General features: G+C 41.2%; 1 protein-coding gene across 1 annotated transcript; it reads left to right on the top strand.

Annotated features, from left to right (window-relative positions):
• The first annotated feature begins 5,354 nt into the window (after window positions 1-5,354).
• Window positions 5,355-13,086, top strand: LOC127757553 (2-dehydro-3-deoxyphosphooctonate aldolase 1). Its single transcript, XM_052283091.1, has 14 exons — window positions 5,355-5,499; window positions 5,611-5,695; window positions 6,614-6,711; window positions 6,793-6,889; window positions 9,097-9,162; window positions 9,691-9,750; window positions 9,872-9,946; window positions 10,563-10,647; window positions 11,202-11,260; window positions 11,845-11,889; window positions 12,174-12,272; window positions 12,397-12,444; window positions 12,570-12,617; window positions 12,695-13,086. The coding sequence occupies exons 2-14, from the start codon at window positions 5,657-5,659 to the stop codon at window positions 12,749-12,751; spliced, it is 876 nt and encodes a 291-aa protein (XP_052139051.1). The 5' UTR covers window positions 5,355-5,499; window positions 5,611-5,656; the 3' UTR covers window positions 12,752-13,086.
• The last annotated feature ends 336 nt before the right edge of the window (window positions 13,087-13,422 follow it).

The following is a 13,422-nucleotide window of genomic DNA, read 5'->3' on the forward strand; positions in this document are numbered from 1 at the left end:
CTCCTCTCCTCATTTCTCCGAGCGGCAGCGATGAGAGGAGGAGGCGATGATGGCCGGCTTGCAGAGGTCGAGATGGCGAGCTTCTAGCATGGGCGACGGCAGGCTGGCGGAGGTGGTGACGACGAGCTTCTAGCGGCGGCGGTGCCGGGTGCGGCACCGGTAGCTTGGTGTGTGCGAGGCAGAGAGCTCATGAGGTAGCGGATCCGACGCTCGGGACCTCGACCTCGATGGCGGTGGATCCGGTGCTCGGGGCCTTGGTGGCGGTGGATCCGGTGCCACTAGCCTCGGGAACTACGGGGCCTCAGCAGCGACGACGGTGCTGACCTCGGGAGCTGAGGGACCTCTGGCGGCGATGGCAATGGCAATAGATCCGACGCTCAGGAGCTTGGCGGCGATGACGATGACTGCAGTGGTGGATTAGGGCTAGCTAGGGTTTTAATTTTGGGAACTTTTTTTTTGCGATTTGTTCTTTTCGTATGCTGGCGGCTTAACTGATTGCCCGGGACTCGCCTTTCGTGCACGGTGCCCTACCCGACTAGAAAAATACTAATTTTCATACAGTTGGCGGGAGATGGGCCACCTAGCCGCTTACAAAAATAAATTTTAGCCCCCTTGCAAAAATCATATCTGTACTAGTAGATGGGGCCATGGGGGTAGTAATTCCTAATCCATCAAACGTTGCATTCATTGCTCAATAATTATTGCATCGCTACACATGTCAATCAACTAAACTTCTAAGAGGATCTAAGTAATTTCACCTCAACCTTAAACTTAACTAAACGACCTAAATCTCTTGTATTTGTACTTATGGACATAGAGAGTACTATATGCCTTCGTTGAGTGAACTACAACTCGCAAACCAATATTGTAATAATGAAAAACATGTGATGGATAGTTTGTCTACGTAGTTTAACCGATGCTATAATAAACTGCTACTAGTTGCGAGTATTTCTGATAATTTCTAGCTGGCAATGCGCGGTATGCCGGTATATACTACTGGAGCAACTTGGCATAATATAATTAAAGCAAATTGCACGCACGATTATTTGTTTATGTTAAGTTTTCGTAGCTTCTTATGTTTGCTATAGTATATTGTAATCGCTGACCATGACCTTGAAAAGGTGTAAGATTAAAATACTAGCCAAATGTTTGCTAGATTGCCCGTATCTATCTAAGATGGTCAAATCCGTACAAGTTGCATCGCAATTTTTTTTATATATGCAGGCAGGTCCAAATGCGACGACGCCGACGAGCATAATGCCATGAGCATATGGGAGCAGGTTTGGGCATCCGACGGGTGATAATTAGATGAGAGCTAGACTTAGGGCCGTTTAGTTGGTAAAATGAAAATTTTTGGGTGTCACATCAGACGTTTGATCGGATGTCGGAAGAGATTTTCAGACACGAATGAAAAAACTAATTTCATAACTCGCCTGAAAACCACGAGACGAATCTTTTGAGCATAATTAATCCACCATTAACACATGTGGGTTACTGTAGCACTTATGGCTAATCATGGCCTAATTAGTCTCAAAAGATTCGTCTCGCGATTTACATGCAAACTGTACAATTAGTTTTTCTTTTTATATATATTTAATGCTCTATATATGTATCCAAAGATTCGATGTGATGTTTTTGGGAAAAGTTTTTAGGGAACTAAACGGGGCCTTAGGCAGTGTTCGATACTAGGAGTTCCCAACTCCGCCTCTCGTTTTCCACGCGCACGCTTTTCAAACTACTAAACAGTATGTTTTTTTAATATATATATATATATATATATATATATATATATATATATATAGGAAAGTTGCTTAAAAAATCATATTGATCTATTTTTTTAAAAAAATAGCTAATACTTCCTCCGTTTCATATTATAAGACTTTCTAGCATTGCCCACATTCATATATATGTTAATGAATCTAGACATATATGTGTGCATAGATTTATTAAAATCTATATGAATGTGGGCAATGCTAGAAAGTCTTATAACCTGAAATGGAGGTAGTACTTAATTAATCACGCACTAATGGACCGCCCGTTTTCTGTGCGTGTGTGATGGGTTCCCAACACCCACCACCGAACACAGCCTTATGCTGTTGAAGTATCTCCCTGATTATAATGATAAATTAAATATTTTAATGAATAACTGAAAATAAATTGTTTACTGTGTTAGGAGTAATTGTCTTTTTAAGAAAATATATTTTTCGAAGCATGAGTAAATCATTTGCTTCAATATCGCTTCAATAATCCGTAAATAATATGAAAAGAACATTAACCACAAATCATACTCCATCTATCTAAAAGAATACAACTATAAAATTTAAAAGATAAATTACTAAGTAAGAAAACGGCTTAAGCTTTGTTGGGACGAGTTGGGAACTTGTCACTGCATAGAGCATGAGATAGCTTATTAGCACAAAATAGGTTAATATGATTTTCTTTTACAAAACAACTTTTCTATAGAAGAAAATTTATGGAAAAAAACATATAATTTAGTAGTTCGAGAAACGAGTAACTTAGAAGATGGAAAAGGGGAGTGTCGAACACGGAGGATGCTAGCTGGCGCGTGCGCACCAGCAGCGAGCACTCCCACCTCCACCCGTTAGTCTTAGCTACCAATATTAGTTAATATACTTAACACTAATGATAGTAATTAGGAAAGATTTTGGAAATTTTTTTGGGAGATTTTTTTACTAACAGATTGAAAATTTTTTAAGTTAGATTTGAAAACTTTCGATTTAAGTTTCAAATTTTGAAGTCAAATTTTAAAAACTTTCAACTCAGATTTGAAAACTTTCAACTTGAAATTTGAAAACTTTCAACTCAGATTCGAAAACTTTCAACTCAAGAATCGAGATTTGAAAACTTTCAAGTCCAGATTTGAAAAATTTGAAAACTTTCAATTTGAGATTTGAAAATTTTCAACTCGAGATTCGAAAACTTTCAAATTAAGATTTAAAAAAATTAACTTTCAACTTGAGATTTAAAAACTTTCAACTCAGATTCGAAAACTTTCAACTCGAGAATCGAGATTCGAAAACTTTCAAGTCCAGATTTGAAAATTTTGAAAACTTTCAACTCGAGATTTGAAAACTTTCCACTTGAGATTCGAAAACTTTCAAATCAAGATTTGAAAAAAAATTGAAACTTTTTCAAATCGAGATTTGAAAACTTTCAACTCGAGATTTGAAAACTTTCAAGGTCAGATTCGAAAATTTTCAACTCAAAATTTAAAAACTTTCAAACTCAAAACATGCTAAAAGATTAAAAAAAATAATCAGAAAAAAGTGGGAAAAAAGGGAAAAATCGGTAAAGAAAACGGGAAAAAAAAAGGAGGAGGCGCGCGCGCCGGCGTGGGCCTTTTGGGCCCGAAACGCGCGCCGCCGGCGCGCACGTGCGTTAGCTTTTCCAGTCGAACACACCCTTAGATATCCCATTAAATAGTTGAGAGTAGGAAGGTGGTCAGGGGTAATTTAGGAAAAATATTAATGGGTGGTTAGAGAAAAAGTAGTACTTAAAATTAGTTTTTTGACAAAAATTTTAATGTTAGAATTACATTTCTTTGTAGGAGTAAAATGTTGATGGCAAACACGTCAACGGGCTGAAGCTATGAAATATTCATGCTTATACATGCACGCCTACTTTCCTTTTTAATTGAAATACATAGTCCGGTTTGAAATACATCTTATGTTGCTTGATATTGTAAAATGCATATTTAGATCCATAATTGATTATGATTTAATGCATCCAAGCATGTCCAACTTAACCTCCTTTGATGGTGTACTACTGTCAACGCGACACTCCGAGCTGGCATATATTTTACATTCGGCCCAATTTGTAGCACACCACGGCAATGTGTGTGTGTCTATATCTATATATATATATATAGAGAGAGAGAGAGAGGGGACGTGACTACACAGCTAGTGATAGCTGGTTTGTCTAAAGATTTAATTGCAACGAACATAATAATGTAATTGGATTATAAATCGGATAAGTAGTTTGAAAGAACTTTGTAAGAATGGAAAAAAGACATGCACGTACAATATCAAAAATGGCATGCATGCGTAGTAGGCTTCTACACAGCTCCCACGATCAAATGACTCTGACACTGCATGTGTGATCCAACGAATCTAAGCGGCGTTGCGCGATAAGACAATATCGAGAGTCCTCGCCAATTTATATAGATAGATAGATAGAGACACACCAGACCTCTCGAATCTCGATTTGCTAGGTGCACCGCTGCTCCTGTTCTATTACATGCTCTGCCTCTAGTACTGACAGATGATCCGGCCACATTTATGCTTGGCGACGGTGGCAACGGTCGGGTGCAACGGATGAGAAGGTGAAGGCGGTTACATCACTGCCGACACACAGGGTGGTCAGCTCGGAGGCAGTGGATCAGGCAGGGCTGCATGCGACATGCTTCTCCAGTGGCCGCGGTGGTGGGGGGAAGCTCCGTCCCACTTCACATCTCGTTGCATTTCAGCCCATAGTCAATTTAACATGGTAAAAACTTGTGACTGTCCATTGGATATTTGCCCTAGGTCCCCGGCCATGGCCTTGGTTGTCCGGTGCCTAGGGCCGCCCCTGCTCACTGGTGCAGTCCCCACCCTCTCTTTGTCCCTTCCATATCCAGCTGCGGGTGCACGCCTCCACCATTACACACATCCGGCGGCGGTGTGTAAAGCAGAGACGACGTCTACGGTCATGGGCTTCTTCGAAGCTCAGAGGCAAGTGCTGGTGGCCGAGCGCCGTGGATCTAGCCACATGGACATTAGCGGTCCCCCCTCTCCTTTACTCCAGAACTAGCATCGGTGGTCTGGGGAGCTCGGGGTCACGAGATCCGCCTACAGCAGAGCTAGCTTGAGGTTCTCATGGTGCATGGGCTACATTAAGTCAAGATTATGGAGCTAAATATGCATTTTACAAGATTAATGAGCTAAATGACTCTTCTTTTTATCATTACAACTCCTTTCTCTTTTTGCAATCATTACGACTAATTCAATTTTTTCTTTTTAAATTTTTTATCTTTTAGTATTTACAGAAATTCCCTGCTGTCCAAGTGGAGGGCGGCAAGGTTTGCGCATTTTGCACTGAGGTCCCTTGCCGCCCTCTACAAGGGCAGCAAGGGGGTAAATGCAATTTTCACCCTACCAAAAATGTATTTTGCAAGGGGGTAAATGCAAGGGGGAGGGCGGCAGGGTCTATTTTTGTAAATATTTTTTCTGGTACAATATTTCTGTAAATATTAAAAAATAAAAATTTAAAAATGAAAAAAATTCCAACTAATTCTTCTTCTTCTTTTGTTTGGCACGGCCCATAAGGGTGAGACGAGCCCAGCCCACCACGATCCATCTCATCGTGCTCGCCGACACGGCCACACGGGGCGTCGCCATCCTGTCGCCTCTGCTCCTCCTCCTCCTGCTCCATCTCCTCTTCCTTGTACCACTCGCCAATCTCGATTCCCTCCTCCGCTCTACCTCGCCGGAGTTTACCCTGGTCAGTGGCTCCGCCGCCGCATTCCTCGTCTTCTTGGTGGGGTTTTTTTTCCTCTTGGAGCGAGTGGTGAGTGAGGCGGTTCTTTGGTGTTCTTCTTTTTGCCTCCTGCAGTGTGGGACTGGGAGCGGCGGCGGCGGCGGCGGCGGCGGCGGAGGCAATGGACGCTTCGTCGGTGGCGCTCTACGGCCAGCTCAAGGTGCCAAATCCACCATCGCCTTCCTAAGTTCCTTCCGTTTCTTTGGTCTGGTCTGCTGCGGCATTTCGTCGATCACCCCGCGTGCGCGTGTGGTGGTGGTGGTGTGGGGTTTTCAGATTTTTTTCCTGCCCCCTTCTATTGCTTCCTTGCCGGTGGTTCGTTTCAGGGAATAGTTGTTCGATCTTGCGTTGTTGGAGTGGTCGAGTGGACTGTAGTTCAGATTGGGGGTAATCATAGGAACTGAATTTGGTAGCATATGCTCTCTGCTGCATATGATAAATTTCAGACTTTGAGCAGCATTGGTTGTAATACATTGTGCCATTTTAGCCGCATGATACCCCAATTTTGTTCGCGGGTTCCAATCTCCGAGTTTCATGAAGTCTCCAGGATTGTGGGGGTTACTACATATTTCTCTGTAAGAAATTATGCTCAGATTTCTACCTTAGGGCTTCCCATTTCTGCTTTATTTACTTTTGCGATGAGCAGCCTAAAGGGCGCTCTTATTTGTGTTATTTTAGCGAAATGTTCTTGTCGACGAATTGCTCGAAGGAATAGAAAAAATTCTTCAGGATATAGTGTTCTCTCTCTTGCTTGATATGTGTTCCGTACTTGTTTATTTCTGTTTGTGTGGCTCTCTTGGTTTACTAATTTTCTTTTTTAACCTCTATATTTTTTTAATCTCATTTTCTGTAGTATGCTGAGAGCCTGAGATCGAGGCCTTGGTATTTCGTGAATAGGAAAATCCGAATGGTGATCTTGACAGTGACCATGCGGCTGTTATATTTTGCTTGGTTTCTCATCATTTGACTGATATTTACAAATATACTATTGGTGTGATCACATTCAATGCCTGGTTTTATTTAGAGGAAACACAGGTTATTTCTCTGTGAGAACTGAACCCTCTGATTCTTACAACAGGCTGCTCAACCATTCTTCTTGTTAGCTGGGCCTAATGTGATCGAATCAGAGGAGCATGTCCTGAAGATGGCAAAACACATCAAAGGCATCACAACCAAGTGAGCAGCAAACTATTGTAATTTGAGTTATTTCTTGGATATATATGAATCTGTTTTCCTGCTATTTGCCCTCCACAATAGGCTTGGTCTGCCACTTGTGTTCAAGTCTAGCTTTGATAAAGCAAATCGTACATCATCAAAATCCTTCCGTGGTCCTGGTCTGGAGGAAGGCCTGAAGGTGTGTCAATTCGTTTCAAACTAGGAAATTCAGAAATTCCTAATTAGATAAAAATTAGTACCTTGCAAATTCATATACACTTATGTCATGGGCTTTGGGCCGGGCGTCCTAGGCTCATTGGATAGGATTAGGATTTGTTAGGATTAGATTAAGTAGTCCTCCATCTATATAAGGAGGGATCCTATCTCAGGTCAATTAGGCATTAGATCAAGATTTATCTTAGTGCCCATCGGCCTGCCTTCTCAGCGCGACGGAGAGCGTCGCGCCGTTTAGGTTCAGGACCGTTCCTTGTTATTTCATCTACTATAATCCAATCTATCCCCATTCATCCCGATTCTTCTCCACATAATCCTTGCTCGTGACAACTTGGTATCAGAGCTTCGGTTCCGTGCCCATGGGTACCGAGATCGCTGTGGTTCCCAACATCAGCGAAGACCTGGCCGAGATCTCGAAGAAGATGATGGACTTGGCGGCGCAACTCCGGGCCCTGGCGGCTCAGTCAGCCGAGCAAGCGGCCTCTCTCAAGGATGCCAAACCATCATACCAGCATGTGGTGTCGTTGCGTTCACGGGGGCACATCTTCAAACAGCACGGAAGTCTGCAGCAACTAGCGGTGACGTCGCTCCATGGCAGCCCGTCGCTGACAGCCTTCTCTACAGCGTTGTGCCGACAACCATGGCGAGGGATGGGCTGCAGGCTCCATCTACCGACGGCGGCAGTGCAAATGGGTGGTGCACGGTTGGGGCCAGCGTCGGCAATTTCGTCGCCGCTCATGCATGCGCCGCCTGGCTCACCATCCAGGGGCGTTGGGAATGGCGTTCTGCTACCACGTGGAGGCAGCGCGACTCATAACGAGGTGCTTCTGCTTCCTCGGGCAACGGCGCAAATTCTGGGTGCGACAGGTTTAATCTGGCGCAGGAAGGTAGCGACGTGCGTACGGCATGATTTGCGGGAGCGACAGGTGGGCGAGCGCTCGCTTTGCTTTCGTCGTGCGGCGCTTGGATCTGGTGCACGGTGTTTTCGACGATCCCTTCATGTGGCGCCGCGTCGAGCAGATGGTTGGGCGATGGTTCCTCAAGGATCTGGGCCGGCTTGGTGGCTCTGGGATTGGTGGGCTGCTTCTTCAAGGACGAAACAGAAACCAGTCACGAGGTTGTGGACCAAGGACTTCTGGTCTGGGCCTAAATCTACTTTTTGGCTGTAGTGCTGGTCAAACGGGCTGGAGATTGGGTTGCTGTCCAAGCTCTCCTCAATTAATTACGCATGCAGGGTACTAAATTGGTGTGGTGGTCTCCTTTCATTTAGGGCTGTTGGGTGGAGTAGTCCTACGTATGTTGCTTGCATTTGCATAGTAGTTTGGCAATCAACAAATTTTGTTTTATTTTCGTCCATAATAAAAGCCGAGATGTAAAAGGCTTAAGAGTATTAGTTTAGGTTATGGTGTTTTGTTTGAGTCTAGCAGGGTGTGCTGCAGCTCGAGGACAAGCTGCTCAAAAAGGGGGGAGTAATGTCATGGGCTTTGGGCCGGGCGTCCTAGGCTCATTGGATAGGATTAGGGTTTGTTAGGATTAGATAAGGTTTGTTAGGATTAGATTAAGTAGTCCTCCATCTATATAAGGAGGGATCCTATCTCAGGTCAATTAGGCATTAGATCAAGATTTATCTTACTGCCCATCAGCCTGCCTTCTCAGCGGCGACGGAGAGCGTCGCGCCGTTTAGGTTCAGGACCGTTCCTTGTTATTTCATCTACTATAATCCAATCTATCCCCATTCATCCTGATTCTTCTCCAGATAATCCTTGCTCGCGACAACTTATGACTTATGTTATGCCCACTTCTATTTTTGAATGGAAGATGATAACTGCTTTCTGTGCTGTTCTGTCTATATGTGATTATCTGTATGCATAGGTTGCAGGTGCACAGTTTTCAAAATCTGGTTGTATACTTGTATACCCAGTGTGCCATGTTATTTTTTCCTAGATTGAAGTCCTACAAAAAGATCTGTTTCAGAGCTGTTGCCAATTCATAAATATTTTTGTTCTGTAAGGGCCATGTGTGTTTAATGTGATAATATACATGCCAACAACTAATCTAATCAACGTGGCAGAAGTGTATTTTGTATTTTATTGTTTATTCTTTTGCCTCTTCGTGCATATAACATTGTTGGTTTCCCTACTGCATTAATGCATTACTAATTTTGCTGATCAGATACTTGAAAAAGTGAAAGCAACATATGACCTTCCAGTGGTCACTGATGTGCATGAAAGCCACCAGGTATCAGTTATCAATCATTTTTTTAGATTGACTTGCATTAATCTTGTATCCAAGGAAAATTGTCCTGTTTTGAGACCAAATTCTGCTGCGTTACTTTCTTTGTCAGCAGATCCTATCAACTAGTTATATCTTTTTCTGTTGATACAATTGTTTTGTCTGAAAATGTTGTTGGAATGCTACTTGTTCTTTCATTTCAATAAGGCATGTCCCAGTCATTTTTGCCAGTTTGAATATCATCAGAAAAACAAGGTATATATTTGTTAGCAAAGTGAAGTCGTCCTTTTGCTAATATTGCTAGTACTACTTCTTCTAGTAAGTTATGCTATGTAGCACCATTAGAGAAATTATGTGGAGCTTATTATTATTACCATTAGCCACTTCTACTCCATGAGAATAAATCACCTTATGCTGCATGTGTTTGTTGCGCTTTTCCTGCACTGTTGTCTTTTAATATACTATGTCTATAATCGCCCAGTACATATCCTTGCTCTAAGGAATCAATGGTTTCTAACTAAATTACCAAATTAGTGTGAAGCCGTTGGAAGAGTGGCCGACATCATACAAATTCCAGCTTTCCTCTGTCGCCAGGTACAAATGAGACAAATGGATTTTTTTTTTGTAGCGAATTATTGTGCTACCAGCAGTATAAGCACGACTCTGTAGTTTACTTCACATTCTGCATGCCTAACACATACTATGATGTTAACAGACTGATCTTCTAGTGGCTGCTGCCAAGACTGGAAAAATTATCAACATCAAGAAAGGACAATTCTGTGCTCCTTCTGTGAGTTGTACTTTCAGCTTAGTCTTGCTAAAAATGGATTCCTAGTCTCCTATGTTGGTACTGTAAAGGTTCTGTTCCTCTGATTTAATATATACATGGTTAACTGTTGAGAGAATATGGAAGCTATTTTTTCAGGATCCTTTCCTTAATTTCAGGATCCTACACTGCATAGCAGCTTAGCTTAGATAGTTAAGCAGAAAAAAATATAATAAAACAGGAAAAGTGGATTATCTGTTTCCTTTCAACCTGTCACCATTCAGATAAACCAGATACCTTTCAAGAAGAATTTATATTTCTCTTCAGATAACTTGTGTTATAAGCATTTTTCCAGACAGAAGACACGCATGCCAATTCATAAGCTGATAATTTATTTATTTTTATGGATAAATGCTGGTCCAAACATCTACATTTTTAATAATACAAGCCTGTAAGTCAAAAAAATAATTGTTACTAGAAGTCTAGAACTTTGAAACATGAAATATCTGCAATCACTTGAGTAAAGTCCTTTTAAGAATTACTTGCTGTTTCAGGCAAATCCCTTTATCACATCCAGTTATGTTAATTTTCGGAGGCATCTCTAGCATATGTCTGTCATAATAAATTTGTATCTTTCCAGGTTATGGCCAACTCTGCAGAGAAAATCAGACTTGCTGGAAATCAAAATGTTATGGTCTGTGAGCGTGGCACCATGTTTGGCTACAGTTAAGGAATATATATTCTCTTGGCTATCTTTTCTGTACATTGCTCAATTTAAGATAACACAAAGTGAAAAGTCATAGATGTAAATATATGATATTGGATAATTAGAAACACATACTTACTGTGGTACGCTGTGCAATGGTCTGGAATAATGGTTGCCATGGAGTCCATAGATGAAAGATCAATCTAGTAGTATCAGTATGGCTAAATGTTTCTTAACATGTGTGATGTATCTGTGTGTTCCCTAACCGTTGTTGGATCTTTGATTTCACTAATACAAGGCATTGAAAGCCATTTCAGGGTAGCTGTAGGCTAATTGCCATGCAAATAAGCAATAGGGCCACTTAACGGATAACCACAAGCTTCAGACCTCTTTATTTAGGTTCTGAAGGAAAACAAACAACTGGATGTTTAGCCAGCACCACCAGCTCCCTTTCATCGCATGCCCAGTTCTAGCATTGTCTGTTTATTAATATTTATTTTTGCACCCTCTCCAATGAAAATTATGTTTTTGATTGCTTCATGACGGTTGAATTCTGTTTTCATTCCAACACAGATGATCTAATTGTTGATCCAAGGAATTTTGAGTGGCTGAGAGAAGCTAATTGCCCAGTTGTAAGTGTTAGCACTTTACTGTTGTGCAGAAGCAGAACTTCATAATCTACCTGATGACTTCTGTGTTGATTTGTCCTGCTTGCTTCTGATTGATGAAATTGGCTGATGGAACAATATATGGAAAAATCAACCTAGGATTTTACAAGGAACCCATGTTTAATAGTTTCATTATTCTCTTTTCAGTATTCACCAGAATTCCTTGAGGAATGTATGTTTGGATTCTGTACATTCCTAACACCAACAGAATTCAAGGAATAATAGAAAAAAAAGAAACATGGGACATAACAGGCAAGCGAAGATGAAGACTTCTTCAATTGAGCAGATTTTTGTTATCTTTTTCATCAGAAAGTAACTGCATTTCTATCTTATTAAGCTTTGTGAAATATGTTTTATTTTGTCATACATTCATGTGCTATTCTCATACTAAACCAATTTTGTCATGCATTCATTTTTTTATTCTCTTAACCCAATAATTTCATAGACCTTCGAATTAGCTATCAACTATTTTTCTTTTCTTTTTTGCGGGGGAATTAGCTATCAACTATGGTATAGTACATGGACCATTGATGGATATTACATTTCAGGTAGCGGATGTCACTCATGCTCTACAACAGCCTGCTGGAAAAAAGGTATATTTACCAAGTGCAATGCACTTCTGCTGGTTTAGGCAAGATTCCTAGTTTAACTGCTGACTTTGGTGCTACTCAAATCCTATATTGACCAACAAAGGAATCAACATTATGGGGGTGTCCATATTTTAACAACTATCTATAGCTTATATCTGATGTAAATTTGCATGCAACTCGTGTTTGTAGTTTTTTGAACACCATGTTACCGTCCCTTCCTCAAATATCTATGTATTTGTGCAAGTAGATGGTTGTCAAATTGTGCGTATTTGGTTCTCTTTTGTAAGCTTGATGGTGGAGGTGTTGCAAGTGGAGGCTTACGAGAACTAATACCATGCATCGCAAGGACTTCTGTTGCTGTCGGAGTTGATGGTATTTTCATGGAGGTAAAACCTAAGAGGAAGCTGTAATGTTGCCTTTTGTTTCTTACATTGCTTTCCCAGTGACACTCCACAAATAATGATGATATTGTACTCTTGGGACTTAATTTGATATATAATCCTACAACAGGTACACGATGATCCCTTGAATGCACCTTGTGATGGCCCAACTCAATGGGTAAACCTCTGCATATTTTATCAAGAAAGCTCATCCATGCAATATTTTCTTTCATATGTAGCAATATTCACGCTAATCTTGGTACGCTCACATGTTATAATATTGTCTAATGTGTTTTTTGTTAGCCACTGCGCAATTTGGAGGAGCTATTAGAGGAGCTGATTGCAATTGCTGTAAGTTACACCGACATTCAATTTTTTTCGAACACAAATATTTAGGCTAAAGGGTCTTTATTTTTCTTTCTTTGAAGCGAGTCACCAAGGGAAAGAAGCCACTCAAGATCGATCTCACCCCCTTCAAAGAATAATCTGGTCCAGTTGGTAGGAAATAATGGGCACGCTTGCTTGGTTGATAGTTTTGACCAGCATATATTGTCCTGTTTGACTGTTGTCTGTATTGTACTGCCTATACAATAAAGATCATTGTTTTACCCAAAATATGCTTCCCTGCTTTTACATATATAGTAGAAAAATGCCCGTCCATTACAACGAGAAAAAGTGTATGATAAAGTACAGTAGATGGCTAACTTTCGTTTGAGCAAGTTGTGCCGAGGAAATTGGCAACAGCAACAGACTATCTGGTCAAAATTTAGCCACTTGCACGACTTCATACAATATGATTTCTTGAGTATATGTACTCCAAGACTGGTATTTTTAGCAAGTTCAGCAGTATTCCTTAAGTAGGAGGTCGAATTGTGTCTTCATGATGATGCTGTCGTGCAGTTTCCTACACTGAAAAACTGTTTTTACAAGCAGCTAAAACACATTTTTTACAAACGGTCAAATGCTCCGCCTACCATTTAAGGTCTGCAAAAATCGACGATTTTCACAGGGAGGCCTAGGATAGAGATGGAAATGGGATGGAGGAGAACCTAGGAGAGAGGAGTGTGAGGGAGAGGGAGTAGGTGATGAGAGAGAGGGGGCTGAGAGAACAGAAGAGAAGATAAAGATTTAGTCACAGGGCTCTCCAAAATTCAAA

The sequence above is a fragment of the Oryza glaberrima genome, chromosome 12 (assembly GCF_000147395.1).
Source record: "Oryza glaberrima chromosome 12, OglaRS2, whole genome shotgun sequence".
In the NCBI taxonomy this organism is placed as follows: domain Eukaryota; kingdom Viridiplantae; phylum Streptophyta; class Magnoliopsida; order Poales; family Poaceae; genus Oryza; species Oryza glaberrima.

Excerpts from the sequence above, each read along its gene's own strand:
- LOC127757553 (XM_052283091.1), top strand. The coding sequence starts at position 5,657 with ATGGACGCTTCGTCGGTGGCGCTCTACGGCCAGCTCAAG. Across the intron at positions 6,890-9,096 it reads GTCTGGAGGAAGGCCTGAAG|ATACTTGAAAAAGTGAAAGC; the intron begins GTGTGTCAATTC and ends TTTGCTGATCAG. Across the intron at positions 9,947-10,562 it reads GACAATTCTGTGCTCCTTCT|GTTATGGCCAACTCTGCAGA; the intron begins GTGAGTTGTACT and ends GTATCTTTCCAG.